At 41.6% G+C, this 27,145-nt stretch overlaps 1 protein-coding gene across 1 annotated transcript; it reads right to left on the reverse strand.

The window, feature by feature from the left end:
• Positions 1-220: 220 nt before the first annotated feature.
• Positions 221-17,746, reverse strand: LOC140120655 (vesicle-associated membrane protein 3-like). Its single transcript, XM_072139615.1, has 5 exons — positions 17,532-17,746; positions 9,718-9,787; positions 3,215-3,373; positions 1,927-1,978; positions 221-753 (listed from the first exon to the last, which is right to left on the reverse strand). The coding sequence occupies exons 1-5, from the start codon at positions 17,582-17,584 to the stop codon at positions 737-739; spliced, it is 351 nt and encodes a 116-aa protein (XP_071995716.1). The 5' UTR covers positions 17,585-17,746; the 3' UTR covers positions 221-736.
• Positions 17,747-27,145: the final 9,399 nt, after the last annotated feature.

Here is a 27,145-nt window from a genome sequence, read left to right on the forward strand (position 1 = left end):
ATACCTGTGGACACTTCTTAGAGTGCGTTCACATGTATCAGCTGTAAGTATCGTAAAAGGAAAAACGGGTGCGAAGATGCTGGTCTGACGATTAAAAACTGATGGCAACTGATAGATGCGAACACACCCTTAACTATTTCTGTGAGGCAAATGGTCACAGGATGTTTTGCCTTATTTGCCACATTCGGAGGGAGAAGTTTACCATACTACAGTTGCTTTGTATGCTGAAACTACTTTTAGATAGTAAGAGAAGAGCAGTCACTCAGAATAACATCCTTTTATTTTGGAATAATTACAACTTCCATGTATTCTGACTCTCATTAGCCCCAAATAGAGATGAGCAAACCCAACGTATCTGCTTGGCTTCGGTTCGGGAGACCCCTGGCCAATCGTAGCCATGGTTAGTTGTTAGGGGAATCAATTTGCCAGATTGGCTGTTCAGCTGCCAAACCAGCAATACGTTCAGGTTGCACGGCTGAATCTGAATCCCAAATAGGAATGTTGGGTACGCTCATCTCTAGCCTCTAAAATGACATATTTTTGAAAAATCACAGATATGGCTTGTTCCAGTTTAGATGTTTGTCACTGTAACAAGAAATCATGAAGCTGTCACTGGTAGAACAAAGTGTATAAGACATGAAGGACGACACCATGATCAGACGGAGGAATGCTGAGGATCAGGAAAAACTAGAAGAGGAGGACAGCGAGGGGGATACGAGGGCAGATGTCCACAGCATCAAGTGCAGAAATATACTGGAAGAGAAGGAAAAGAAAGTCATTTATGCAACGTTTCTGATACAGATTAAAAATATCATCAGAAAAAATTAAAGAAATAGTGTATCTAAAATTTAATTCTTATGCTAGAACACATAAAAAAATAAACATATTGGGGCACATTTGTTAAGGGTCCGAACAGCACATTTTCGTCGGGTTTCCCGACTTTTTACCTTCGGATTTACGATCGGATTGTGTCGCATCGGCGCCGGCTTGCATGTGACACAAATCGGGGGCGTGGCCGTCGGACAACCTTACTGATTCGGACAGACTGTGGAATTTAAAAACTAAATTGTGTCGCAAGAGTAGCACTCACATGCACCGGGAAGAAGAAGGTGAACTCCGGCGGACCTCAGCAGGGGAAGCGACACATGCAGGAAATTGGACGCACGATCTTAGTAAATAGCGCGGCAGACTCGAATCCTCATCGGACAACGCACAGCGGGGATCGAGACAGGACGGGTAAGTAAATGTGCCCCATTATGTATTAATCACATGGTTGTTTTGCTTTCTATTTAAATCAAGAGAAGAAACCATAATATATTCTCGAAAATTGCTATCAATATAAACTACAGCTCATTACTTAAAGAATGACCCCTTATATAACTCCATAATCTAAAATATGTTAATGCAAAGAAATTTTTGTTTTGAAAAATAAAGTAATTTTTTAGAGATATTAAAAAACTATAAAAACTATATAAATGTGTTCCGGTAATCATCGTGACCAAAAGAGTAAAGTTACCATTTGATTTTTCCTCATGGTTAAGGATGCAAAGGCAAAATTTGTAAAAGAATAGCACAATTGCATTTCTTTTCCCTTATCACACTGTTATGATTGTTTCCCCATGTGAAAGGATTAGGCACAGTTCACACATGCGCTTGGGCTTTCCGAGAGTAACTGAAACTAAAAAAAACAACGGCCTCCTGTTCCCCATAAAATTTAATTCACATTCCATTATATTTACGGAATAACAGAATTTGACAAGCACAGGTGTGAACTTAGTCTTACTGGTATACATGCTTAACCAGAGGTCTTTCACATCTATAGGACTACTGTAGATGGCCATCATTGGAGTCCCATAGAAATGAATGGAGCACTGACTAGGCCGACAAAGTAGTCTTTAGAAATTATGCAGTATGATATTTACTTACTAATGAGAATGATGAACATTAGCGCGCCTACTGCTCCCATAACTAGCATCATCTGTAAAGACATAAAACATCCTAGTCACACGTGCTAAGCCTTATTGCCACACTACTCAATGCCCCAAATTACTCATACCATATAATTATTGTCAAGTAAATGCAGTTTAAGTTTCTTTATTCCTTTATTTAAGGAATGGCCGTCAAGGGTGGCTGAAGGGTTCATAACAGGGCACGTTATATGCTTGGTTTACATCTACTTTATAAAAAGTTTAAATGCTTTGAGGACCCCCACGGGCCCTCTATACAGATAGCCAAAAATATATTTAACTCTTATTACATCATATTTCTCTATATAATTCTACATCTGGTGTAATTATGGACCAACACTCAGATACCTATTGTCAGGATGTTCTGATGAATTCTTCTCAATGACATAGGGCAGAGTGTTATTATTATTATCCCTACATTTGAAGTTGTCCTCTCTATAGTAGGGACTCATCTCTAACCTTGCCGTCGCAATGACTATCCCTTTAAATTCTATGGGAACACCAGGAAGGTCTCAAATGCTAATATTCCTTTAAAAGGTATAGGTTGTCAGTATAGGGGTCTAGGGTCGGCTCCAGGTTTAAGTAGACCCCTGGGCGACAGACCCTCAGTAGGTGACTTTGCAGTGAACTCACATAATGGCATAAAAAATTCAGAAATTAAAGGAGTCTCCTGTTCCATAAAATATTCTCCAGTTTATCATAACAAACAGCCCCCTCATGGTTATTTTATATACAACCCCCTCAGCCCCATGGATTTCTTTTGTATAGTCTAATGTGGGCCCCCCCAGGAGCCCTTGGCCCCCGGCACTTGCCAGGGTATGCCCAGTGCTGGCTCCGGCCCTGTAGGGGCCCAACACTCGGGACAGCCACCATCAGTCTGTGGTGCCAGAATATCACTAGTGAACAGAGTCAAAAGTCCAGCTCCAATCTCTCTGTAATTGTTGGCCTCTAAAACTGCAGCTGACCTCCTATTAAAGAAATGAGCTGCAATCCCAGCTGGCTGGCCACTACGAGAAAAAAAAAGGAAACTCCAGCTTTGTTCACCTGTGACCATGGAACATGGACTAGTTTTCTCCACAGGAAGTAAACAATAAATCTTCCTAAAAATTGACAGTAAACAGAGATCTAGAAAACTATTAGGAATTGATACCGAACGCATATTGGAAAATTGTACACAAAACAATGTCAATTTTTTGCTGAAAGTGGACAACCCCTTTAACCAAACATGCGAACCCTGCCGCTCTCACCTTACAGTTCTTCCACCAATATTTCCTTTTCAGTTTAGCGGCGCTGGTCTCAAACTGTGACGCTCCGGCCTGCAAGGCATCGGCCCTGTTGTCCAGCTCCGACAGCATCTGATCCCTGACCAGGACCTTGTCCACATTAACACGCATGATGTCCACCACCTGCCGCCACCATCAAAACACAGACACAACAACAATCAGGAGTGTGTGGACAAAGTTAATGTGGCGCAAATAATCATAACAAGAACCGTGTGACCTGGAGGGGTTCGTGTTTGTTGTGTGCCAGATGTCACCAGTCCCCGTGATACAGTATGACAACTGTACATTGTGGTCTCCAAGGCAAACATCAGAAACAGTACAGCTAGAAATAGAATATAAAAGACTGTATAGATCACATACTTACCAGGGAATGTATGTCTATGAGGTGTCCCTCATCCTGAAATCCATAAGGTATTTTGGCCAATCAAAGGAAGGATTTCCAAGGATGACAATGAGTAATGGCGGCTATGACACATTACAGACGGATGGCCTTCCACATACATCTATGCAATGTTCCTACAGCCATGTCTACACATGCCTCCATTTACCCCACACAGGCCACAAGATACTACAGTACGCATATACAGTAGTATCCATCAAATGTATATGTGGGTGATGTCACTGGGGAAATCCCAATATATACTACAAATCTTGTGAAAAGAACACTAGAGTGCTCTGGATGAACAGCCATATATTTACTTAATGGAAAACAAAGACCGGTCGATCCTGAAAATACTTTTTCTATACAGATACATGTTGTTTGCACATGCAGTACATCTACACCTGAAAATGATGGGGGGTTTTTTAGGGGGTATAGTTATGCAAAGGCTCGGTTACAAACATAGTCATTAGTAATAGTAGCTATTAAAGTTCGGACCATGCACATGGAACACAGCATCATAGTCATTCAGCAAGTCCCCTCGCCCCAATGGCATCAATGGTATAGAATGGTCTTCTTATGGGGGAGGGGGGGGCAGTGATATGATTGTCAGGATACTCAGGTATTAGGTGGGTATGTTCCTCCCTTTTGGTGGGCTAGGCGAACATTAAAAAGAAAGGGCCATACTGTAATGTCCCGCAAGATGGGTCATCACTAAATTCAGAACCTTTAAGTGTTGCTGTGATTTCCCAGAGGGATTCATCTAACTACTATAGCTATCCAAAAACGATCCTTTGCTGCCTTCTTCTATATTATTTCCATCAACATTATACCATGCATGCCACTAAGGAGTTAATGTGCTATCTATTTATGTTATGTCTGAGGTTAACGTAACCTTTCTGCAGAATCCCAGGCTTGTGAATGGTTGGAAAGCTCAGAATATTCCAGAACTGTTTAGACAGAGTAAATTTATAAATCTAGGTTCTGTATAGGGCTCTAGGTCAGTCTCACTCTTGAGTTTCCTTGAGAGAGATGCATCCCTGCACCTAGCTTGCTGCAGAAGAAGCAGAGCCAAACTGGCTCCTATTTTCAGCCTATTGACTACCATAGACTACCAAGTCTTAGGTATGGCTAAATTCCTACTTGACCAGAGCCAACCAATCCACCACATTGTGTGTGCATGCAGGAAGTTTACAACCCATTGCTGCTGCTTTCCTGTGTGCGAATAAAGAAAGTGTTGTCCAGTGTGATCCCTGGCCTTCCGCTAACATCAGGGGCCTCCACTTTTCCATAACACACACACACTAGGAGTGCCCCAGGGAGGTCCGTTATTCATGTCATAGCCTCCACCCTTTTCATGTATCTCACTGTTGGATCTGACAGGCGTGGACTCGGGGAATCCAGGTGTCCCCATATTGTGCTCAGGCCCTGGTGCGGTAGACATTTCAATACCCGATCCTCAATCCACAAGGAACAACCTGAAAAAGTTCCAGGAAAGATAGAAACTTGTCTTTATTATCTTAGAACCACAAGTGGATGGATTTCTACTACAGAACATTCTGAACTGTGGATCCTTCTTACTGTTATATAATAATAATAATAATTATTCTTTATTTATATAGCACACACAGATTACGCAGCGCTGCACAAAAAATGACAAATCAGTTCCTGTCCCCAATGGGGCTCACAATCTAATCAACCTACCAGTATGTTTTGGAGTGTGGGAGGAAACCGGAGGACCCGGTGGAAACCCGCACAAACAGAGAGAGAACATACAAACTCTTTGCAGATGTTGACCTGGATATATTGCATTGAATAAATCCTTCCACAGATCCCCTACATGTGCAGCATTTCTATAGAAACATGTTGATATAGGTCATAAAGTACTGAGAGGTTGGGGTCTGGGTGCAGAGAATGGGCAGCGTCTATTGTGCTCCCTTCTAATGAATGGAGGTTATGTAAGTGCTGTCAGGACTGAGGAAGTGCAGAAGTGAATGGCAGGATTCTGTGTCAGGCACGTGCCACGAGGAAGGACAATCACTGCTTGCATAAAGAGCACTCAACACACCATGGGGTTGACCTAAATAATTGATAAACTGTTAAAGGGAAATATGAAACTCTGTCTGGCGAGCGCGTCATGCTGACAGTGACGACAATGCAAGTGACCCCCAGGCATCTGCTGCGACTGGAGAGACGCGGTCACACCGAGACTTCACTGCAGAGACAGCTGCCAATGGTGGAAACAGCTCCCTTTAACCATGTGTGAGCTTCAGTACAAGCATAAGTTTACTTGAGGAAACCTGTGACCTGGATGCTGGGAAATCTACATTTTTATATATATGGAAATTAGCCTTTCAGTACACTAAGGGCGTGGCCATGAGGTGTGGTGCCCCCTCTCTTGCTCTGGAGACTGGAGGACAGGAGGCCACAAAAAGAGGCTGGAGGACAGGGGGCCACAGGAGCAGGCTGGAGGACAGGAGGCTACACGAGAAGGTTGGAGGACAGAAGGAGACTGGAGGACAGGAGCTAAAGGAGAAGGATGGAGGACAGGAGCTACAGGTGGAGGCTGGAGGACAGTAGGAGGCTGGAGGATAGGGGGCCACATGAGAAGGCTGGAGGACAGGAGGAGGCTGGATGACAGGAGCTGCAGGGCGGGGCCACAGGAGGAGGCTGGAGGACAGGAGCTGCTGGAGGAGAGAAGGTTGGAGGACAGGAGCTGCTGGAGGACAGGAGGCTACAAGAGGAGGCTGAAGGATAGGAGCTGCTGGAGGACAAAGGGCCACAGTATGAGGAGGCCAAGACCTTGATCTTATATTCATGAATACTACCATAAGGTCCTGGCAGAGCGATTGTTCATGGACAGATCACATGACCCTCCATCTGCGGCCATTTTATGATCAGGAATGTCTGGTAAAAGACAGGAGGCTTCATGTTACATATTGAGAAACTGGTGCAGAACTATTAACCCCTTAATGCCGAGGCCATTTTTCGTTTTTGCGTTTCTATTTTCTATTCCTTCAAAAATCTATAACTTTTTAATTTTTCCATGTAAAGAACTGTGTGAGGGCTTGTTTTCTGGGTAACAAATTGCACTTCATAGGTGGGCTCGGACTTTACGCCTTTTACTGTGCACCCCAAATGACATGTCTACTTTATTCTTTGGGTCAAAGTGATCACTGGAATAACAAATTTGTATAGGTTTTATGTTTTCATAAATTAACAAATATTAAAACCTCTGGTACAAAAGAAAAAATTTTCAGTTGCCATCTTCTGGTGCTAATAACTTTTTCATACTTCAGTGTATGGAGCTGTGGGTGGCATCATTTTTGGTGACTTTTGATGATGTTTTCAATGCTACCACTTTTAGGATCGTATGACCTTTTGATTCCTTTTTTATTGAATTTTTTTTAATATTTTTTCAAAATGTCAAAAAATTGTATTTTTGACTTTGGGCGCTATTTTCCATTATGGGGTTAAACGCTGGGAATAACCATTATTATAATTTGATAGATCAGGTATTTTGGGACATGGAAATGTTTATGATTTTTACTGTTTATTTATATAAGTTTTAGGGAAAGGGGGGTGATTTGAATTTTTAGTTTTTTTTAATATAATTTTTAATATTTTTATAACTTATTTTAATTTTTACTATTTTTCAGACTCCCCCCCCCCCCTAGGGTACTTTAACCCTAGGTTGTCTGATCCTACCTTATACTGCCATACTACTGTATGGCAGTTTATGGGGATTTACCACATCATTTATAAAGAATAAAGAAAAGAATAAAAAAACAAGACATGTCATGACAACTGATCTCCGCCCCCCGATGACCTCACAAGGGGCTGCGATCGCATCCAGGCATTTAGAGGGTTAACACCCACAATCAGTGCCAGCACCGACTGCAGGTGTTACCGGTAGGTGTTTGCTGCAATATGCAGAGGGTTCATGTCAGTAAGGGGTAAGTAGATGTATTATTGGTAAATTACCTAGTATTCTGCCCCCCCCCCCCCCCACACACACATACACACATTACAAAAAACATAAGGTACAGTGGCCAACCCCTTTAAGGTCACAGACTTTACCAAAAAAGACATGGTTATCAGGGGCGTAACTTGAGGAGGTGCAGAGTGTGCGATAGCAACCGGACCCAGGAGGCTTAGGGGCCCATAAGGTGTCAGTTTCTAATATGAGAAGACTTGTAATGTAAAACATACATTATAGACGGGGGCCTGGCACAGACTTTGAAATCTCTTCCACTATACTGATATGGTAGATTGCAGTGCTCCAATTACTCCCCATGTGTTCCCAATCTAAAGATAGAAAAAGTCACATAAAAATAAATATAACAAGTTGTAGACAATCCAGGAGATATCCTGATGAGAGTGGAACTACAACTCTCATCATGGCTTGAATTTTGGCTGAATATCCCTTTGATGAATCCAGACTCCTTTTCTTTGCATTTTGCAACTTTTCCCTTTTCTATGCGAGTATTTTCTATGTCTTGCAGATATGGGCAGCGCATTTTAGAGCAATGGTCCATGGCAGAGATATGTAGTGTTACTGCTGATCAGATACAAACACAAGCAATTATAGCAGCTGACCTAATAGATCTAATAACTGAAACATTTGTGTTTGCAGGAATCTCAATTCATGATGTTCACAAATTAGGACTTTGTTGCCATCTAGTGGTCACAGTCAGTGCAATCATCACCGGCTGCACCACAGCTTATAGTGGAAAAGATGGAAAAGTTAAGCTCTGCCTCCTAATTGTGTCGAATGCTCTAAGTTAAAGGTGCGCCAAGCAGTGCAGGGGGTGCCAGATAATGGAAGACCGTGCGCCAGTATTCAATAGTCTGGCGCACTCTGCACATTCATGAGGAAACTGCACTTAGTACAGATTGCACTACTTTTGGTAAATCTGAGCCATTGAGCCTAAAAATTACAGTAGAAATCAGACATATTTGGCTGCTTTTGCTGTGGTCAGTATTGCTGTGGTACTGCTAAGGGTATTAAACAGTGATCCCGTGGTATATATCTCCAGGCTACTAGGCCTCCTGCACAGGAGCGTGTTTTGGACATATGTTATTCATGGTTTCCATGGCTAACACACGCATACCTCCCAAGTGCCCCGGATCCAGCAGAACTGTTCCACTATGCCCCACCCGGTGGGGGGTATGTTGCAGGACATCAACTCTGCCAGCATCCTCCATACGCTGACAGAGCTGATTACAGTGACAGTGCAGAGAGATGGCAGCTCCCTGTATTATTCCTGTGCTTCTGCTGTGTGTAGCAATGCCGGCAGGCGCCATGTGATGATGTCACCCTGCCTATTAGCTGTATTGCCACATACAGTAGAAAGCGAGGAGCTTCTGCGGGGGAACGGGGTATGGTGAGTATATGCGTCTATTATTTTATTGTGGTGGCACAATATGATGGGAAGCAGCTGGGGGGGACAAAATAAGAGGGGGAGCTCCTGGGGGGCACAATAAGAGGGTGAGCTGGTTGGGAGCAAAATAAGATTTGGAGATGCTTAAGGGTAAGCTGCCAGGGGTGAAAAATAAGAGGAGGAGCTGTTTGGGGGTGAAAAATAAGAAGGGAGCAGCTGGGGGGGAATAAAGAGGAAGCTGCTGAAAGAACACAATGAGAGGGGACTTTAATATGAGGTGAAGATGGGGGCACAATATAAGAGAGGGAGATGAAGATCAATAAGAGAAAATTATACTGTGTCGGGTTGAGTTGGAGGCAGAGCAAAAAAATTGTATATTTTGTCCCATTTTCTCTGCTATGAAGACTGGGAGTTATGCACATGTCCCCATGTATTTCTATAGGCTCATATACTTCATGGTGGTTTCCACGGTCCTGTGTCTGAGCTGACTGCCTGAGCCAAAAAACTCTGATTATTACAGGAACAAAACACTGGAAATGTTGGATTTTATCATGTCAATCTCTCTTGAAGATAACCCCCACATGAATGCTCTGTCATTAGTTTACTGTCAATCATGTGGATGTATGGAGGTTTTGGGCAGGGATGGACATGCCATTGCTTTGATCTGTCAGCTATTAAATGACTGTGGGCAGCCAATGACTTACCTCATCGACTTGAGCCTGTGTTTGCAGTAGTTTGCGATTGCTAGTTTGGGGGATACTGCCTGGGCCTGACCTGTGTACAAGAGGAAGAAAACATTGTCAAAGATTCTTGCAAATACTGCAAATCATTGGTCATGGAATCAGTAATAATCTTTGTATAAATCAAAAGTGAATGCAAGAAACTGTAAAACTCATCGTATCAAAGAAAGGTTCTTCTTTCTCCACTTACACCAAGATGTTAGATTACATTGAAGTTCTATGGAGAGGGGAGGAGTGAGTCACAGCAGCTAGGTCTACACTCATCTGCGAAGGATAGAGGGGGACATTTATCATATGCCGGCACTTTGTGCAACAGTATATGATATAAGCCACACCAGGGGTGGATTAAAGGAAATCAACCACCACCATTGTACCATTTGGAGCTGAGCACACTAACATGCTGGCGTCCTCTTTCTAAATACATCTGTTATCTTCTTTTAACATGAAACATTGCCCTGTTAAAGAAAATATGGTTTATAAAAATATTCAAATTAGGCTCTGGCGCCCTGGGCTGGCTGTGTTTTGACGCTTAGCCCTCCGTCCAAACAAAATTATGCACGCCTACTGTGTGCATAATGCCCTCCCCTTTCCCTGGCTGAGAGCCGGTTATTCGGTTTATTTGTGCGGCTGTACCAGTAATTTGTAATAATTATAAGCTGTGGGGTCCGTGTCGGATGCCTGACAATTTGATTTTTGATGACCTGTGCTGCTGAAAAGTAAATGTCTTTCTAAAGAGGATGTACCAAGTTTTTAAGTCCTCCCATTTTCCCAGGACCGGTTATAACAAGTTTATTTGAGTGGGTCTGACTGCTGTCCAAAAAAAGTTTTGTACATTTTATAAGCCATACGAGGGGTTGTTTTTTAGGGGTAGATGTATTTTTAAACGGCACTTATTTAACAGCTTTATTTAACCATTGATCATTCCGAGAGGGGGAAAAGCTATTTAATTTTTTTTACCTTTTTGTTGTATCCAAATATATAACTACCCAACCTTTCTTCTGTGTGTCTATACTTGCTGCTATTGTTTTTTTAATTGTTTGATCTTTTTATTTATAGAGATCACTGGTTTAGTGTCACCCTACTGTAAAAGCTAAGGGGTTCCTAGAAGTGTGAGCATAGTCCAGCACCTTCACCCTCCTGCTTTTCTTCCCCTATAAATACATTGAAGATGTTGGTGATGAAGCTGGATAATCAGCACAAGAATAAATCTGACACCACCAATGAGGTGCTCAGGTTCCTCCATCACACTCACATTCACAGGTTTTACTAGGTGATGATGAAGTCAGCAGAGATGTTTATTTTCGGTTTTCTGTCGAAAACACAGTCTGTGTGCAAGAATGGAGAGGAAAAAGGAGACTTGTCTTTTCTTCACTGAATCCACCTGTAATACTATGGTCCAGGGTCCAGTACTAGTCGCCTTCTGTGGTTTATGGGTAATCTTACCCAGTACCCAGAGCTTACCATAGGAGGTGAAATACCCTGTTGAAAGTGCCCCATCACAGACAACATTCACATGGGGCTTCTTCACAATAAACCCTGAATAGTATGCAGTAGGTGACTGTGATTGGGTGTATTGGTACAAATGTGTCTCCTCCGTGTTGGTACTTCGACACAAAAAACAGTTTTATTCCCCATCATTGTCTTCTCAGATCAAGGAGGCGGGAGAGATCTTGCATCTATTACAACTCCCCAGCCTCCTCATGGCCGTCCTGGCTGGTAAAATCTGTCCTTTCCCCCACCTCTTGTCACAGCCCCCAGCAAAACATCACTGCCGGTTGGTTTGAATATCCTGCACATTTCGGTGTCGCCTGTGAGAGAGAGATATTTGGCAGTGCCCTGACTTGTACAACGCACACTTATGCACGGTGCACAGCTGGAATCAGATGGCACTTCTGCCTTGCAGCGCTGGGGTCCTGGGTTCGATTCCCACCCAGGTCAACATCTGCAAAGAGTTTGTATGTTCTCTCCGTGTTTGCGTGGGTTTCCTCCTGGTACTACGGTTTTCTCCCACACTCCAAAACATACTGGTAGGCTGATTAGCCCATTGGGGACAGGGACTGATTTGTCAAGCTTTGTGCAGCGCTGCATAATCTGTGTGCGCTATATAAATAAAGCAATTATTATTATTATGGGCCACCCAAAACGGTCGTGAGGGGGCAGGAGAGCTTGACTGGATCCAAGAGCTTTCTCACCTCTTTGACTGGATCTCAGATCACAATGACAATAATGGGGAATAAAACTATTTTTTTGTGTCCAAGCACCAACACCGAGGAGCCTCATTTTACCGTTACACCAAAATCACAGTCACCTTTAAAGTAGAGGAAGGTGCCAAGCACTGGCGTAACTAGCAGCCTTCTGCTGCGTAACTGCCCCCTTAAAAGAATAATATATATTTATACACTCACATATGAGTTACAATCACATACATTTATACATTCATATACACATACATTTAAATACTTATATCCGTACAGCCTATACACATCACATATACACCCATACATACAATGCCATATACAGACATACAACATATACACACACATACATACAGCATATACATACCCAATACACACCCAATGGTCCAGTTGCCAGGACCCCCTTACTCTGTGGGCCCCATGGCGGCTGCTATGGCTGATACCCTTGTAGTTTCAGCCTTGGTGCCAAGCTCGTGGAATTACCAGAAAAGCTTTGATACAGGTGATCACAGACTCCTTACCAACATTATGCCATTCATTGTAGAATGGGAGTTCCTGCTATTGCAGCTTATCCCCATTTATCAGAACACCTACTAAATTGTCAAATATGTCATTATGCACTCCATTGGACAAAATGAGAATAGTAATGATGTTACGGAAGGGAATAACTTGCGATAAAGATATAGAATTATGGCCACGCTGCTGCAGGACACAGACTACCTGCGCTACATAGAGACCAGCAATACCGGATCCTGAGAATGATCCTGTCTTTTTGTTACATTAGAACACGCTGTGATAACACACTAAAAATATCCCTGATCTGTCGCCTCCAGAGGAGTTTAGTGTGAGGTTTTAATTATCAGGCACTTAAGGAGAGAAAATATTATCATGCACCTAGGAAGAGGAGGGAGAGAGATTGTTAGAACGTACAGATGTAAGATACGATATATGGCTGCGTCTACAAGACAAATGGGGGCATTTATCAATTTCTGGTTTTAGAACATGAATTGTGCTATCATTGTCACTGGGATGTTAGATTTTGGCGTTAGGGGTTAATAAGTTGGGGCAGAACCAAAAAGGATTAGAACTGTCTCGACAGGCATGAAGTTGAAATAGAACTCCATAGACAAGCTTTTTGCAACTATAAGTGTGCACAAAAATAATGTCAGAAGTACAGGAATGGTGTCGGGATTTCAAAGTTGTGTTTAAAAAAAAAAAAAAAGGTATGAGTGTCGAAAAATAATAATAATTATTCCTTATTTATATAGTGCCTACAGATTACGCAGCCAATGGGGCTCACAATTTAATCAACCTACCAGTATGTTTTCGATTGTGGGAGGAAACTGGAGACCCCGGAGGAAACACAGAGAGAAGATACAAACTCTTTGCAAATGTTAACTTGGATGGGACATGAACCCAGGACCCCAGCGCTGCATATAATAAATATTTTGGAGCTGATACTAACTTTGTGGTTCAAGGCTACTCATCACTAGTTATGTTATCACCCTGAATAATAATTTTTAGTTAATATTTGGGACATTTTGTCCTACTTATTAAATGGAGAAAACTTCCAAATGTGACTACTTTATTCTATTTTATTTTATTAAAATGTATACTATGTCATTTTATACTACTTTGTTATATTTTATGTAGATTCTTCTTTTATTATTATCATTATTTCAAAATGCATTGATTTTGATATAGTATGTAAATGACCTTTAATAAAAATTATAATTTATAAAAAAAAACTTTTGTAATACAGTTTTGTTACGGTTCAAAGTGCACTCAAATATTCCCGGTGTGGCATAAAAATACTGAGCACAACACTGATATGCAAATATAACCAATGCTAATACACAGCCTGGAAATCAAGACTATACCGATCCCAGAACCCCCTTATTTCGGAAACCAGTCCAGAATGTGGCTGCCATCTTGAAAGCCGCCATATTGAATCCACAGTAAGTTTTTCCAATGGGAGGCAGATTATGTAGCATAGAAGACCAGCATTATCTCATAAAATTAATTGATAAAATATTTTATATTAATATAACAGCGCAATAGTTCTTGTGGTTCCTGGAACTTTTGACTCCCCTGGTACTATAAATGGCTGATAATTTGAACATGTTTAAGAAGGCCTGGATGCCTTGCCAGAGAGCAATAATATCACATGGTATGGGAATAAAACTTTGTGTAAGTTGATCCAGGGAATTGTTCTGACCGCAATATTAAGAATCGGGAGGGAATTTTTCCTTGCTTTGGGCCTCAGCTTTGTAGGGTAATTGTTTTGCTTTGGATCAGCACGGCAAAATGTAGAATGAATAGGTTGGACTTGATGGACTGATATCTTTTTCTAACCATATTTACTATGATAGTTCTGTATAAAAAAAAATTCTATTTCTTACTACTGGGTTTGAGACTAGGATTCAGCACCGGCCACATGGACAGCGCCGGTGTTCGTGAATTTTAGGTAAAAGATTTATTTTTAGGTTAATGATGCATGTAGTGACACCAGATCTGATGACTAGGACAGCGTCAATGAGGCAAACCATGAGAAGAAGAGAAGTAATATTAATCAGGGTTTGTGGGGTCCGCTTTGTCATATGTGAAGCTACAAGTAAAAAAAATGAAATACAGGCAGTCCCCGGGTTACATACAAGATAGGGTCTGTAGGTTTGTTCTTAAGTTGAATTTGTATGTAAGTCGGAACTGCATATTTTATCATTGTAATCCCAGCCAGAACTTTTTTGGTCTCTACGACAATTGGATTTTAAAAATGTTGGGTTGTCATAAGAATCAGGATTAACACTAAAGCTTCATTACAGACACATTTGATAACTGTTACAGCTGTTTATTGTAGCCCAGGACCAAAGCACAATAAATTACCAATATCCAGAGGTCCGTTTGTAACTAGGGGTCGTATGTAAGTCGAGTGTTCTTAAGTAGGGGACCACCTGTATATGGAAAAAGTATGATATCATAGATGGAGTTTTAGCGATGAGTATACTAGTTGTTGTAGGCTATTAGCACTCACTACACTAGTAATGAGAGCAGCAGTAGGGTATTGGCACTGAGTATTCTAGTAGTGAAAGGTGAAGTATGGCATTAGCACTAAGTACGATAGTAGTCAGAGAAGTAGTAAAGTATTAGCACTGAGTATAATAGTAGTCAGAGAAGTAGTAAAGTATTAGCACTGAGTATAATAGTAGTCAGAGAAGTAGTAAAGTATTAGCATTGAGTATACTAGTAGTCAGAGACATAGTAAATTATTAGCACTGAATATACTAGTACCCTGTTTCCCCGAAAATAAGACAGTGTCTTATATTAATTTTTGCTCCTAATGAGGAACTAGGTCTTATTTTCAGGGGATGTCTTATTTTTCCATTAACAAGAATTTACATTTATTGGTGAACAAAAAAATCAACTTCTCTAACATCCTCCATCCTCATGACTCTCCAAACTCTGAATTTCATGGTGTATTTCTTAGAATCATTGTATTTATTAGAATCATTGGCCCCAATCTCTCATGTTTAGTAAAAGCACTTTCCGTAAATGACCCTTCTTATCCTGGTAGCTGCTGGTATCACATTTGTAGCACAGCACTCAGTGATTTACTTCCATGAATTCTTCCCCATGTCACAACCTTCTGCAGCATCTAAAAGATTTCCTAATACTAATGTATGACTTGGGGGGAGCTCCTGCAATGACTGCCGCTAGGTCTTATTTTCAGGGGAAGCCTTATATTTCTAAGCCCGAACAAACTTGTACTAGGTCTTATTTTTTGGGGATGTCTTATTTTAGGGGAAACAGGGTAGTAAGAGAAGTAGTAAGAGTTGTGGAGTATTAGCACTCAGTATACTGTAAGTTAGAGTAGTGGTGGAATATTAGCACTGAGTATACTAGTAGTAAGAGTAGTGTCGGGATATTAGCATTGAATTTACTAGTAGTAAGAGTTGTAGTGGATTATTAGCACTCAGTATACTGTAAGTTAGAGTAGTGGTGGAGTATTAGCAATGAGTATACTAGTATTGAGAGGAGTAGTAGGGTATTAGCAATGACTATACTAGTAGTCAGAAGGCTGATGGGGTATTAGCATTAAGCATACTAGTAGTTAGAGAAGTTGTAGTAAGAGTCGTTGTGGACTATTAGCAATGAGTACACTAATAGTGAGAGGACTAGAAGGATATTACTACTGAGTATACTGGTAATGGGCGTAGTGCTGTAGTATTAACACAGAGTATACTAATAGTGAGAGGAAAGGTGGGGTATTAATACTCAGTACTCTAGTAGTGATGGGAGTGGTGGAATACAAGCACTGATTTTACAAGTAGTGAGAGGAATGGTAAGGTATTAGTAATGAGTTATAGCAACTAGTTATTAGCAACTAGTATTTAGTAGTAACAGGAGTGGAAGGGTTTTAGCACTGAGTATACTAGTATTTAAGGAGTGGTAGGGTATTAGCACTGAGTGTACTAGTAGTCAGAGGAGTAGTAGGGTATTATCACTAAGTGAACTAGTAGTGAGAGTAGTGGTGTAGTATTAACTTAGAGTATACTATTAGTGAGAGGATAGGTGGGGTATTAATACTGAGTACTCTAGTAGTGACAGGAGTTATGGCGTATGAGCACTGATTTTACTAGCAGTGAGTACTCTAGTAGTGATGGTAGCGGTGGAGTATTAGCCCTGAGTACTCTAGTAGTGATGGTAGTGGTGGGGTATTAGCCCTGAGTACTCTAGTAGTAATGGTAGTGGTGGGGTATTAGCTCTGAGTACTCTAGTAGTGATGGTAGTGGTGGGGTATTAGCCCTGAGTATAATGGTAGTGGTGGGGTATTAGCCCTGAGTATACTGGTCATCAGAGTAGTGGTTGAGTATTAGCACTGAGTGGTAGGGTACTAGCAAAATCAAAGGATATTATTGATTGATCTGTACATTTTCTGGTTGTACAGTACATAGTCATACTGCAAGTATGAAGTAACAAAATCATCAGAACTGTTATTAATACAGTAATATGAGAGACCCAGACAATGATTGCTGGGGGCTGTCATTATCTATAGTAGGAGTATAGGACGACTATGAAGGGCTGGATATGAGAGAAGAGGCTGAACATCTTAGTGTCTTCTGTCAGGAAGTAAAGGAATTTTATTTGGATTAATAGATTTCTATATACAATGTCCAGATGGTTCGGCCCCTATCACAGGCAAGGAGAAGAATTGCATGATGGAGGTATTATTATTTCCAATTATCATAGCTAAAATCTATGTCATCTGTACTAATGATGAAGGGATCAATAGATAAATGATAGGAGTTACATGTAAGAGTCCATGTATTACAAATATTAGGAGATGTGGGGGTTCTGTAAGCAGGGAGCAGGCACATTATAGTAGGACACAACAAGAAAACTATCAGCCCTGTGGACTTTCCTATTAGTTTTTTGTGTGTGTTCCAGGTAGTAGATGAGATGATGAGAGTATCAGTATATAGACTTACACACATGGACAGCACTGACACACAGTAACAGAGCAGATGCTATAGTACAGGGGGGTCAGCACTGGGTGGTAGACCGCTCCCCACATCAATTACTCACATGGTCTCCTGGAATGTGCAGATCTCTTGTCTTCTTCTATCAGGAGCTGGCATGGAAGTGTCTGTGATGGTGCAGGCAGCACCCAGCCCTGGGAGTGTCTGAGTAAGAGGAGGTGGGAGAAGACATGGGGGCTCACTAGCTCCTCCAGAATCTGCAGGTGTGCCTAGAGGAACCCTGGCTATAGGATGGCATAGGCACCTATAGGAGAACCCTGGTACTATGACTGATGACCTCCAGGAGACATCACTTACTTCTTGTCATAACAAAACACTGCACAACATGACATTAAACCATGAACTGTCAGCAGCAGAATGAGGAGGCAACAAGTAGCAGGAGCCTGGCTTGGAGGAGAATCCATCCTGGCCAAAATACAATTAGTAAATTACACATTCCTACTTAGACCGGTAATTCTATTAGAAAGACTGAATGGGCAATTATATCTGAAGAAGAACATGGAAATAAGGAAATGAGGAGAGATGAGTGAGGAGGACAGGAGGATCTCTGGACATTGCTCTGGAGAACCTGCTGCCAGTCACATCTGACCACTGCCCCTCCAGCCTCGGGAGCCTCAGGGAAGGTTTGTACATCCAAGACCCTACAAGTGACCTGACATTTACTGGAATGACCTGAGGGACTTGTGTAGTTTCCTTGAACTGATGACCTTATTGACAGATCGCCATTCATCTTCACTGGGGACATCGTCAGGAAAAGGAGGCACACGAAGCAAGTGGCAGCAGATTAATAGGCAATATAGATTAGTAATGGAGATATACGAGGTCAGAAAACAAAAGCGTTATTGTAAGATTCCTATAGGACTATGATGATGGAGGGACTGGGGGAATGTAGTACTGAAAATAAAAATCAGGACCAGGGCAGATTACCCTGACAGACAAGTGATTGCTAGAATGTGAGGGCAGATTATGACAATGTAATAGATGCAGATTATTATACTGTAATAGAAAGCCAGAGTTAGAGTAGATTGTAGCACGGTATAGAAGATTATTGCACTGTACTATGACAGGCTGAGGGTAGATTAGTATACTGTAATAGAGGGGGTGGACAGGTCAGATTATTATACTGTAATATAGGGAGATGGGCAGGGCAGATTATTATACTGTAATAGAGGGAGATGGACAGGTCAGATTATTATACTGTAATGGAGGGAGGTGGACAGGTCAGATTATTATACTGTAATAGAGGTAGATAGACAAGTCAGATTATTAAACTGTAATAGAGGGGGATGGACAGGTCAGATTATTATTCTGTAATAGAGGTAGATAGACAAGTCAGATTATTATACTGTAATAGAGGTGGATGGACAGGTCAGATTATTATTCTGTAATAGAGGTAGATAGACAAGTCAGATTATTAAACTGTAATAGAGGGGGATGGACAGGTCAGATTATTATTCTGTAATAGAGGTAGATAGACAAGTCAGATTATTATACTGTAATAGAGGTGGATGGACAGGTCAGATTAATATACTGTAATAGAAGGAGGAGGACAGGTCAGATTATTATTCTGTAATAGAGGGCGATGGACAGGTCAGATTATTATTCTGTAATAGAGGTAGATAGACAGGTCAGATTATTATTCTGTAATAGAGGTAGATAGACAAGTCAGATTATTATACTGCAATAGAAGGAGATGGAGCAAATTATAGTACTGTAATAAAACAGGGTAAGAGCAGGTTAGAATAGATTATTATACTGTTGTAGACCTGAATATTGCACTGTGATAGGAGAGGATTATAGTAGAATACTATACTGTTATAGCAGGGGTGCACCAGCCATAAGGCAAGTGGAGCCTCTTGCCTCGGCCAGCACCAGCTACAGCAAAAAAAGGTTGCAGTCACCTGGTACAAAGCAGGTCCTGAAATTAAAAAATAATGGCCCACATTTATGCACTATGTGCAGTTTGCCTGTAGAGTGTGAGTGCGGCTGGGGAGGACACTTTATAAATACATGTACAAGCAGTTTGCACGTTCTTTCTAGTGCAACGTCAGACAGAAAACTGGCACAAAAACTTTAATAAATGTGGGCCTGTGTCTCTTCACAACGAATGTCAATAGGGCTGTAAGACTGTAAAGCTGATATATATCTACTGCATAGGGCGGAGTACTGATTGTACTGTTATAGAATGGCAGGTTACAGTGGATTATTATACTGCAATACAGTTAGATATTCAGAGCAGATTATTATTCTGAAGGGGAGTGATTATTGTACTTAATAGAAAAACAAATCTAGAGCAGATTATTATACTGGAATAGAGGGTGCAGATTATTCTGTAATAGAAGAATAGGGTAGAGTATATTAAAATACTGTGATAGAACAGATTATTATACTTTAGTAGAGGGTGATGGTTAGGGCAGATTATTATAATTCAGGGAAATGATTTGGTCTGAGCAGATTAGTGTAATGTAATATTGTTACTGTAGGGTTATAATGATATAAATGTACGGTAGATTATTTTACTGTAATAGAATAAGGATAGAGTACATTATTATACTGTTGTAGAGGGTAGGGCTGGAGTACGTTATTATACTGTTATAAAAGGACAGGGGTGGATTAAAAGATAATCAAAGGACCATCTTATAACAGGGATCCTTTAGGATCTATCTTTATGATAAGATCTATCTTATCTTTATATACTGTATGTATTTGTGGTGTGTGTATACTGTATGAACTGTAGGTTTATAGTATATAGTTTATATATATATAGTTTATATAGTTTATATATATAGTGTGTGATTGTCACATCTGTATAGATATGTAAATATATATGTAGATTTTACACCTCTGGGTTCACTCCTTTCTTCTCTTCCTGTAATGGACCACAGGAATAAAAGCTGATGTTAAGGCAGCTTGTGAAATTCTTGTGCAACATATTTAGATGTCAGAGCCACAAAAAACTTGCAACTTTAATTTTTTTTTGGTCTCACAATTTTCCTGCACTTCTAGTATCCTGATACCTATTTCTGGAGCAATTTTATTTCTATATTAACGTGTTCAACTACTAAACCTCTCCATAAATGTGGAGTGTTATTTCTGAAGCCATTCTTGCTTTGCGCCTATTAAATTAGGCTCTTGTAAAGTAATGAAAAATCACCCTACATACCCACACTAAATCTGGGAGCCAGAAAACAGACCTTGTGCCACAAATTTATACATTCCCCCCCTACGGATCTTGTACTTATGGTCGTACCCTACTAGACTGAGCGGAACGTGAGCAGGGACTCTCTAAACATACACTTCATGATCCCTCTGTGCTGTGAGATGCTGTGTGCTGACACTGTGCATAGATTATCAGGTTGCAAGGTACACTTTCATTTAGCTTCTGAACATTCACAAGTATCTGACATAGAAAGAGAGATGAGACAGATCATAGGATAATAAGATCCATGATATGGATATTACATACAATAACACACTTCTGCTGACACCTCTGCTACATCTCAGCTATAAGACACACAAAGTGCCTCCCTCCCCTGGATAAAGACCTTATCTTATCTGTAGCTTGTAGAGTAAGTCTCTGCACATGAAGTGACTCTGTCTGAGCTGGTTTTGTAATTCAAGGGGTAGGCAGGAGGCAGAGAGCACCGCAGTGTGCAGACATCAAAAGCTATTCAGGAGAAGTATCTGTCCTGCCCGACCATAATTAGAAAATTTAAGGTCAGATTCCGGGGGAACTGAAATTGTGTACACCAGGACTGATAGAGACAGACAACTGTGAAATGCTGCATTTTTGTTAATAACAGTGAATTAGAGAATGTGTTATTTATATCCTGAGTATATTTAAAGAGGACCTGTCACCTAGAAATTCGGCACTAGGAGCTGCTTACTAAAGTAAGCGGCTCCTAGTGCTAAAACAAACGCAGAAGTGTTACAATGATAGCATTATCGCTATCTAACACCCCTGGGAGTACTATAGAAATGCCGGACCCTCTGAAAGCGGTCCGGCGTATTCATAAGGGGGCGGTTCGAGGTGCTGCCTCTTCCCCGGACTGTCCAGCTCGCTCCATAGCTCGTCGGTGACTGCCGCGCACCATGCGGCAGTCACTGCCCCTAATCCCGCCCCCTCATGAACCGCTCTCAAAGCGGTCCAGCGTTTCTATTGTACTCAGCAGCGGTGTTAGATAGCGTCATGGGAGGTTTCCGATAATGCTATCATTGTAACACTGCTGCGTTTGTTATACCACTAGGAGCTTCTCAATTTAGTAAGCAGTTCCTAGTGCTGAATTTCTGGGTGACCGGTCCTCTTTAAGAAACTTTGTGGGAATACCCCTTTAAAGCTTATAGGCTCTGATATGGCTATATAGTATTATTCTGGTTCTGGTCTTCTCATAAGGAGGATATGACATTTTATGGTGCACACACCATAATCTGTACCCCAGAATCTGAGTATTATATACACTTGTATACTGTACTGAATACAATCTGTCTTCTGCATATAGGATCATCCTCCCTCCATATTACAAGCTGCCCTGAATATGAGCAGTCAGAATAAGAAGCATCTAGGGAGGGACAAGGAGAAGAACACATCCTTGGACAGAAGTGCCAGAAAGAAGCAGGAGTGGATCCTCCGCAAGAAAGTGTCTTCCATCGCTGCAATCTGTGGATCATTGAAGAATCACAAGTATTATTTCTATACCCGATTTATCATAATATTATTAACTTACTCTATTCACAGTCATTCTGATCCCCTCCACCCAATAAGTGCTAGTAAGATGAGCGCTCAGGGTACACCCACATATTCAGTTTTTCAGATGCAGTTTTTGAACCTAAAAGCAGGTGTGAATCATAATGGGTGAGGACTTTAACATTAAGAAGTGCTTCTCCTCTATTTTCATTCCACTTCTGGTTTGGACATCAAAAACTGCATCTGAAAAACTGAACGTGTGGCTGCAACCTGAAGTGTTCAAGCCTATTTATTCAGCGTCTTCAGGTTACACATTTCGGTGAGCGCAGCGCTCGGCGATCTCCGTCAGCTCCATAGAGATTAATGGAGCAGAGCGGTCATATCCCGTGGATGGGGACTAACTTTTGGTTGTGGGAAAACACCTTTAACTGCCAGTGGAAACATACCCATTGCATCCATAGATTAATCAAATTACTGCTTCATAAGGAATATATATGGGTGAAAACTCGGATCCTGGCCATTCATCTGGTAAGATCAGACATGTTCATATTGCTATACATGAAGAGGATCCCCTTTGGTTGGTTTACTAGTCCTTCCAAATGTCCCAAAGGTTGTCATGTGCAGCCATATTCTGTACTATGATGATGTGTGACATAAGATTTTAAGATATAAATTGTTCTAATTATTTTATGTTGTGAGGAAATTCTGGCTACAAGACAATGACGACCTGTCTCCCCCTTCAGAGTGAAGAAACGTGCACCAGAAGACAACAAGAAGAAGCCAATGAGAGGAGTTAAACCCAAGGAACCAAAATCTTCCCGTGAAGAATTCTGCTGCCGCCAGTCCGGACCGTCCAAGACCATGTGCTCCAAGTGTGAGATTGTCACCTGCAGAAAGTGTGACACCCTCCATGCCAACTCCCTGTTTGTGGCGCACAGTTTGCTGGATCACTACGATTACTGAGAGGGGAGCACAATAGATGTGGGGATTTGGTTTATACAGTATGTGCTGCTTTGGCCTTCAAAAGTATTTTGAAGGCAAATCCCTTTACCAAGTTTGATTGTTATCTCTTATACTGCCAATAAGAGACAACAATCTGATGAATGAGGGACCTCCACCGATCACGTAAAAGGGGGTCCCGTTGTCACTAATTGATTTAGCATCCAAGTACAGCAGGGACCGAATTTGGCAAATTCTGTGCAGCGAGGCGGAATCTGTGTGCGCTATATAAAGAATAATAATTATTATTACAGAGATATGAAAGTAATGTGATTGGCAATGTCCGTCACTCCTGTAATCTGAATGGAGTGACAGGATACATGCTCCACCTGCCTCTCTATCACTTGGTGGGACCTTCATGAGCAATGTGGGTTCTAGCAGTCTAGCACTGTGGAGCTGTCAACCTGATGCGGGTTCTAGCACTGTGGATAGGAGATACCAATCATATTTTGTACAACTACTTTAACCCCTTAAGGACGGAGGGTTTTCCGGCTCATTTCTCGCTCTCCAACTTCAAAAATCCATAACTTTTTCATTTTTACGTGTACAGACCTGTGTGAGGGCTTATTTTGTGCGTAACAAATTTTACTTTCCCGTAATGTTATTTATTTTAACATGCCGTGTACTGCGAAGCTGAAAAAAAATTCCAAATGTGGAAAAATTGAAAAAAAACTGCACGTGCGTCACGTTCTTGTGGGCTCAGTTTTTACGACTTTCACTCTTCGCTCCAAATACTTTACTTCGCTACTTTATTCTTTGGTTCGGTGCGATCGCGGTGATACCAAATTTATATAGGTTTTATTGTGTTTTAATACATTTTCAAAAATTAAACGAATGTGTACAAAAAAGAAAAAAAATTTTTTGCCATCTTCTGACGCTAATAACTTTTTCATACTTTGGCGCACGGAAATGTGTGAGGGGTCATTTTTTGCGAAATGAGGCGACGTTTTCATTGCTACCATTTTGAGGTCTGTGCGACATTTTGATCATTTTTTATTTCATTTTTTATGTTATGTAAAAAGGTGTAAAAGTCGCATTTCGGACATTTGGGCGCCATTTCCCGCCTCGGAGGTCACCGCCGGCCGTAACCGTTTTTATATTTTGATAGATCGGGCATTTTGGGACGCGGCGATACCTAATATGTCTGTGATTTTTACTGTTTGTTATGTTTTATATCCGTTCTAGGGAAAGGGGGGTGATTTGAACTTTTAATATTTTATTAATTTTTTTTATTTTTTAAACTTTTTTTTTTCTTTTTTTTTTCACTATTTTTTAGACCATCTAGGGTACAATAACCCTAGATGATCAGATCGCTCCTACCATATACTGCAATACTACAGTATTGCAATATATGGCGTTTTTGCAGGTCTTACATTACAATGAGCCACTGGCTCATTGTAACGAACCTGCATAAACCATGTAGCCTCGTGTCAAGAGAAGACCCGAGGCTACCATGGTAACCGATCGCCGCCCCCCGATGACGTTCGGGGGCGTGGCGATCGAAAAAAAGATGGCGGCGCCCACGCGCCGCCGTCTTTTAAACGCCGCCCGCGACTTTGCGGGCGGCGTTTAGAGGGTTAATAGCCGCGATCGGTGCAAGCACCGACCGCGGTTATTAGCGGTGGGGGTTTTGTGCAAAATGCAAAAACCCCCACCTCTGTATGAAGAGGACTCAGCCCGTGAGCCCTCTTCATACATCCCTTATACCTCTGCGCCGTAGAGCTACGGCGCAGAGCGTTAAGGGGTTAAAGGAAACCTACCACTTGAAGAGGCAGGTATAAGAAGAAAATACAGAGTACCAGCTCAGGGTGAGCTGGTGCCGGGGCTGATTTTTGTTAGTGTTTTAAACCGCAGTATCGCGGTTTAAAACACTTTTTAAACTTTATGGCCGAAGCTGCTTCGGCGCAGGGAGATACGTGCTCGGCGCTTACCATGCGCGCGGCTCTCCTTCACTTACTATTTAGCCGCGTGCAGGGTAAGCACCTCCCTGCGCCGAAGCAGCTTCGGCCATAAAGTTATAAACACTAACAAAACTAAGCTCCGGCACCAGCTCACCCCGAGTTGGTGCTCGGTATGTCCTTCTTATACTTGCCACTTCAAGTGGTAGGTTTCCTTTAAGTATTTTTCTGTGTATTTTGATAGTGTTAATGTTATGTTGCTTTTTCTGATATTTTTGCTTGCAGAGCTACCAGTTCAGGGCTAAGTGGGCATTATCTGTGATCCATGCCCCCTCAGAGCTCTCAAACCAGGGGCATAGCTACAGGGGGTGAATATGTAGCATCTTTATGAAGGCCCTGCTGCATAAAGGGTCCAAAGGCTAACCTGTCACATAAGAAGACATTAGTACTATACCGGTCTCTTCAGTAGTAGATCATAAAGAAGCAGGAGGGGTACAAAGTACAAATAAAGATATATCCTCTGTAGAATATATTTTATGGTAGGACTGCAGTAACCATAGGTCAGGTGAAGGAAATGATTAAAGGAAGAAGCCAGTCACAGCTGATTATACCTGCTGTAGGGTCTGATGGGAGGAGCATGACTCTGGGTTGTAGAAAAGTTCTAGGAATTCAATAAAAATGTGTCATGCTCCTCCCTTCTTGAATTGTGACTGGAGTATTCCTTTAAAGGGAACCTGTCACCACATTTTGAAAAATACAGCCAGTGACAGGTTCCCATAGAGCCCTATTAACTAACTGACACTCTTCTTTTAGCTAAAATGGTTTCCCTTGCATCCACATAAATCATCTTTATGATTTTACCTGGTATCCACAGTTATCTATAGTGAGTTCAGGGTGGGCATGACCTCCTTGGGCTGACATCATTACAGGTTCTTTAACCTCCTATCATTAGCAAAATGAACACAATGCATATATCTGATCAATTAAATCATAGCCTGCCTGCATGGGAGGATGGAGAGGAGTAGTAGAAGTCCATTAAGGCATACTGTGATTTCTTGTGATATGATATGCTGTCATTTCATGACATATATGCATGGTGTACAGTTTGCTAATGTTCAATGGCTAAAGGACCTGTAATGATGTCACCTTGGTCACATGACATTACAGCTGCATGCAGAGAAAGCATGGGGAGGAGCTGCTAGATTCAGCCTGAGGAGACCACGCCCACCTCAACTCGTTATAGACATCCTTGGACACCAGGTAAAATTATAAAGTTGATTATATGGGAATCTGATGGAAACAATTTTTAGCTAAAAGAAGGGGGTCAGGTAGTTACTAGGGCTGTATGGGAACCAGCCATTACCTGGTTTTGTGAAAAAAGTGGTGACAGGTTCCCTTTAAGTCACTTCATTTGTTTTACAAAGTGGCTGAAATGCTTTATACGTCCTACAAAATATAGAAATTCCAGTGAAGGAATATGTTCCCATAGCGTAATTAGGGGAATGGAAGTGCGTTAGTCCTAACCTAAATGCACATTGTGAAGGAAGTAAAGTCTTTGATTATCGATATGTAATATACTGTACAATTCAGGATACAGTAGCTGATAAATGTAGAAGATATTTTGCGAATCCTGCACATATGGTCATTTATCAATCTATTTACAACAATGGGGGTCATTTACTAAGGGCCCGATTCGTGGTTTCCCGACGTGTTACCCGGATATTTCCGATTTGCGCCGATTTTCCCTGTATTGCCCCGGGATTTTGGCACACGCAATCGGATTGTGGCGCATCGGCGCCGGCATGCGTGCGACGGAAATTGGGGGGCGTGGCCGAACGAAAACCCAATGTATTCGGAAAAACAGCTGCATTTAAAAACGGAAAATGTGTCGCAGAGCTTGCACTTACCTTCACTCAGCCCGAGCCGGTGAACTCCAGCGCGTTCCGATGCTTTTCAGCGCAGCAGCGCCACCTGGTGGACGGCGGGGGAACTGCCTTAGTGAATCCCGGCTGGACCCGAATCCACTGCAGAGAACGCGCCGCTGGATCGCGAATGGGCCGGGTAAGTAAATCTGCCCCA

Source organism: Engystomops pustulosus, chromosome 3 (genome assembly GCF_040894005.1).
Source record: "Engystomops pustulosus chromosome 3, aEngPut4.maternal, whole genome shotgun sequence".
Classification (NCBI taxonomy): Eukaryota; Metazoa; Chordata; class Amphibia; order Anura; family Leptodactylidae; genus Engystomops; species Engystomops pustulosus.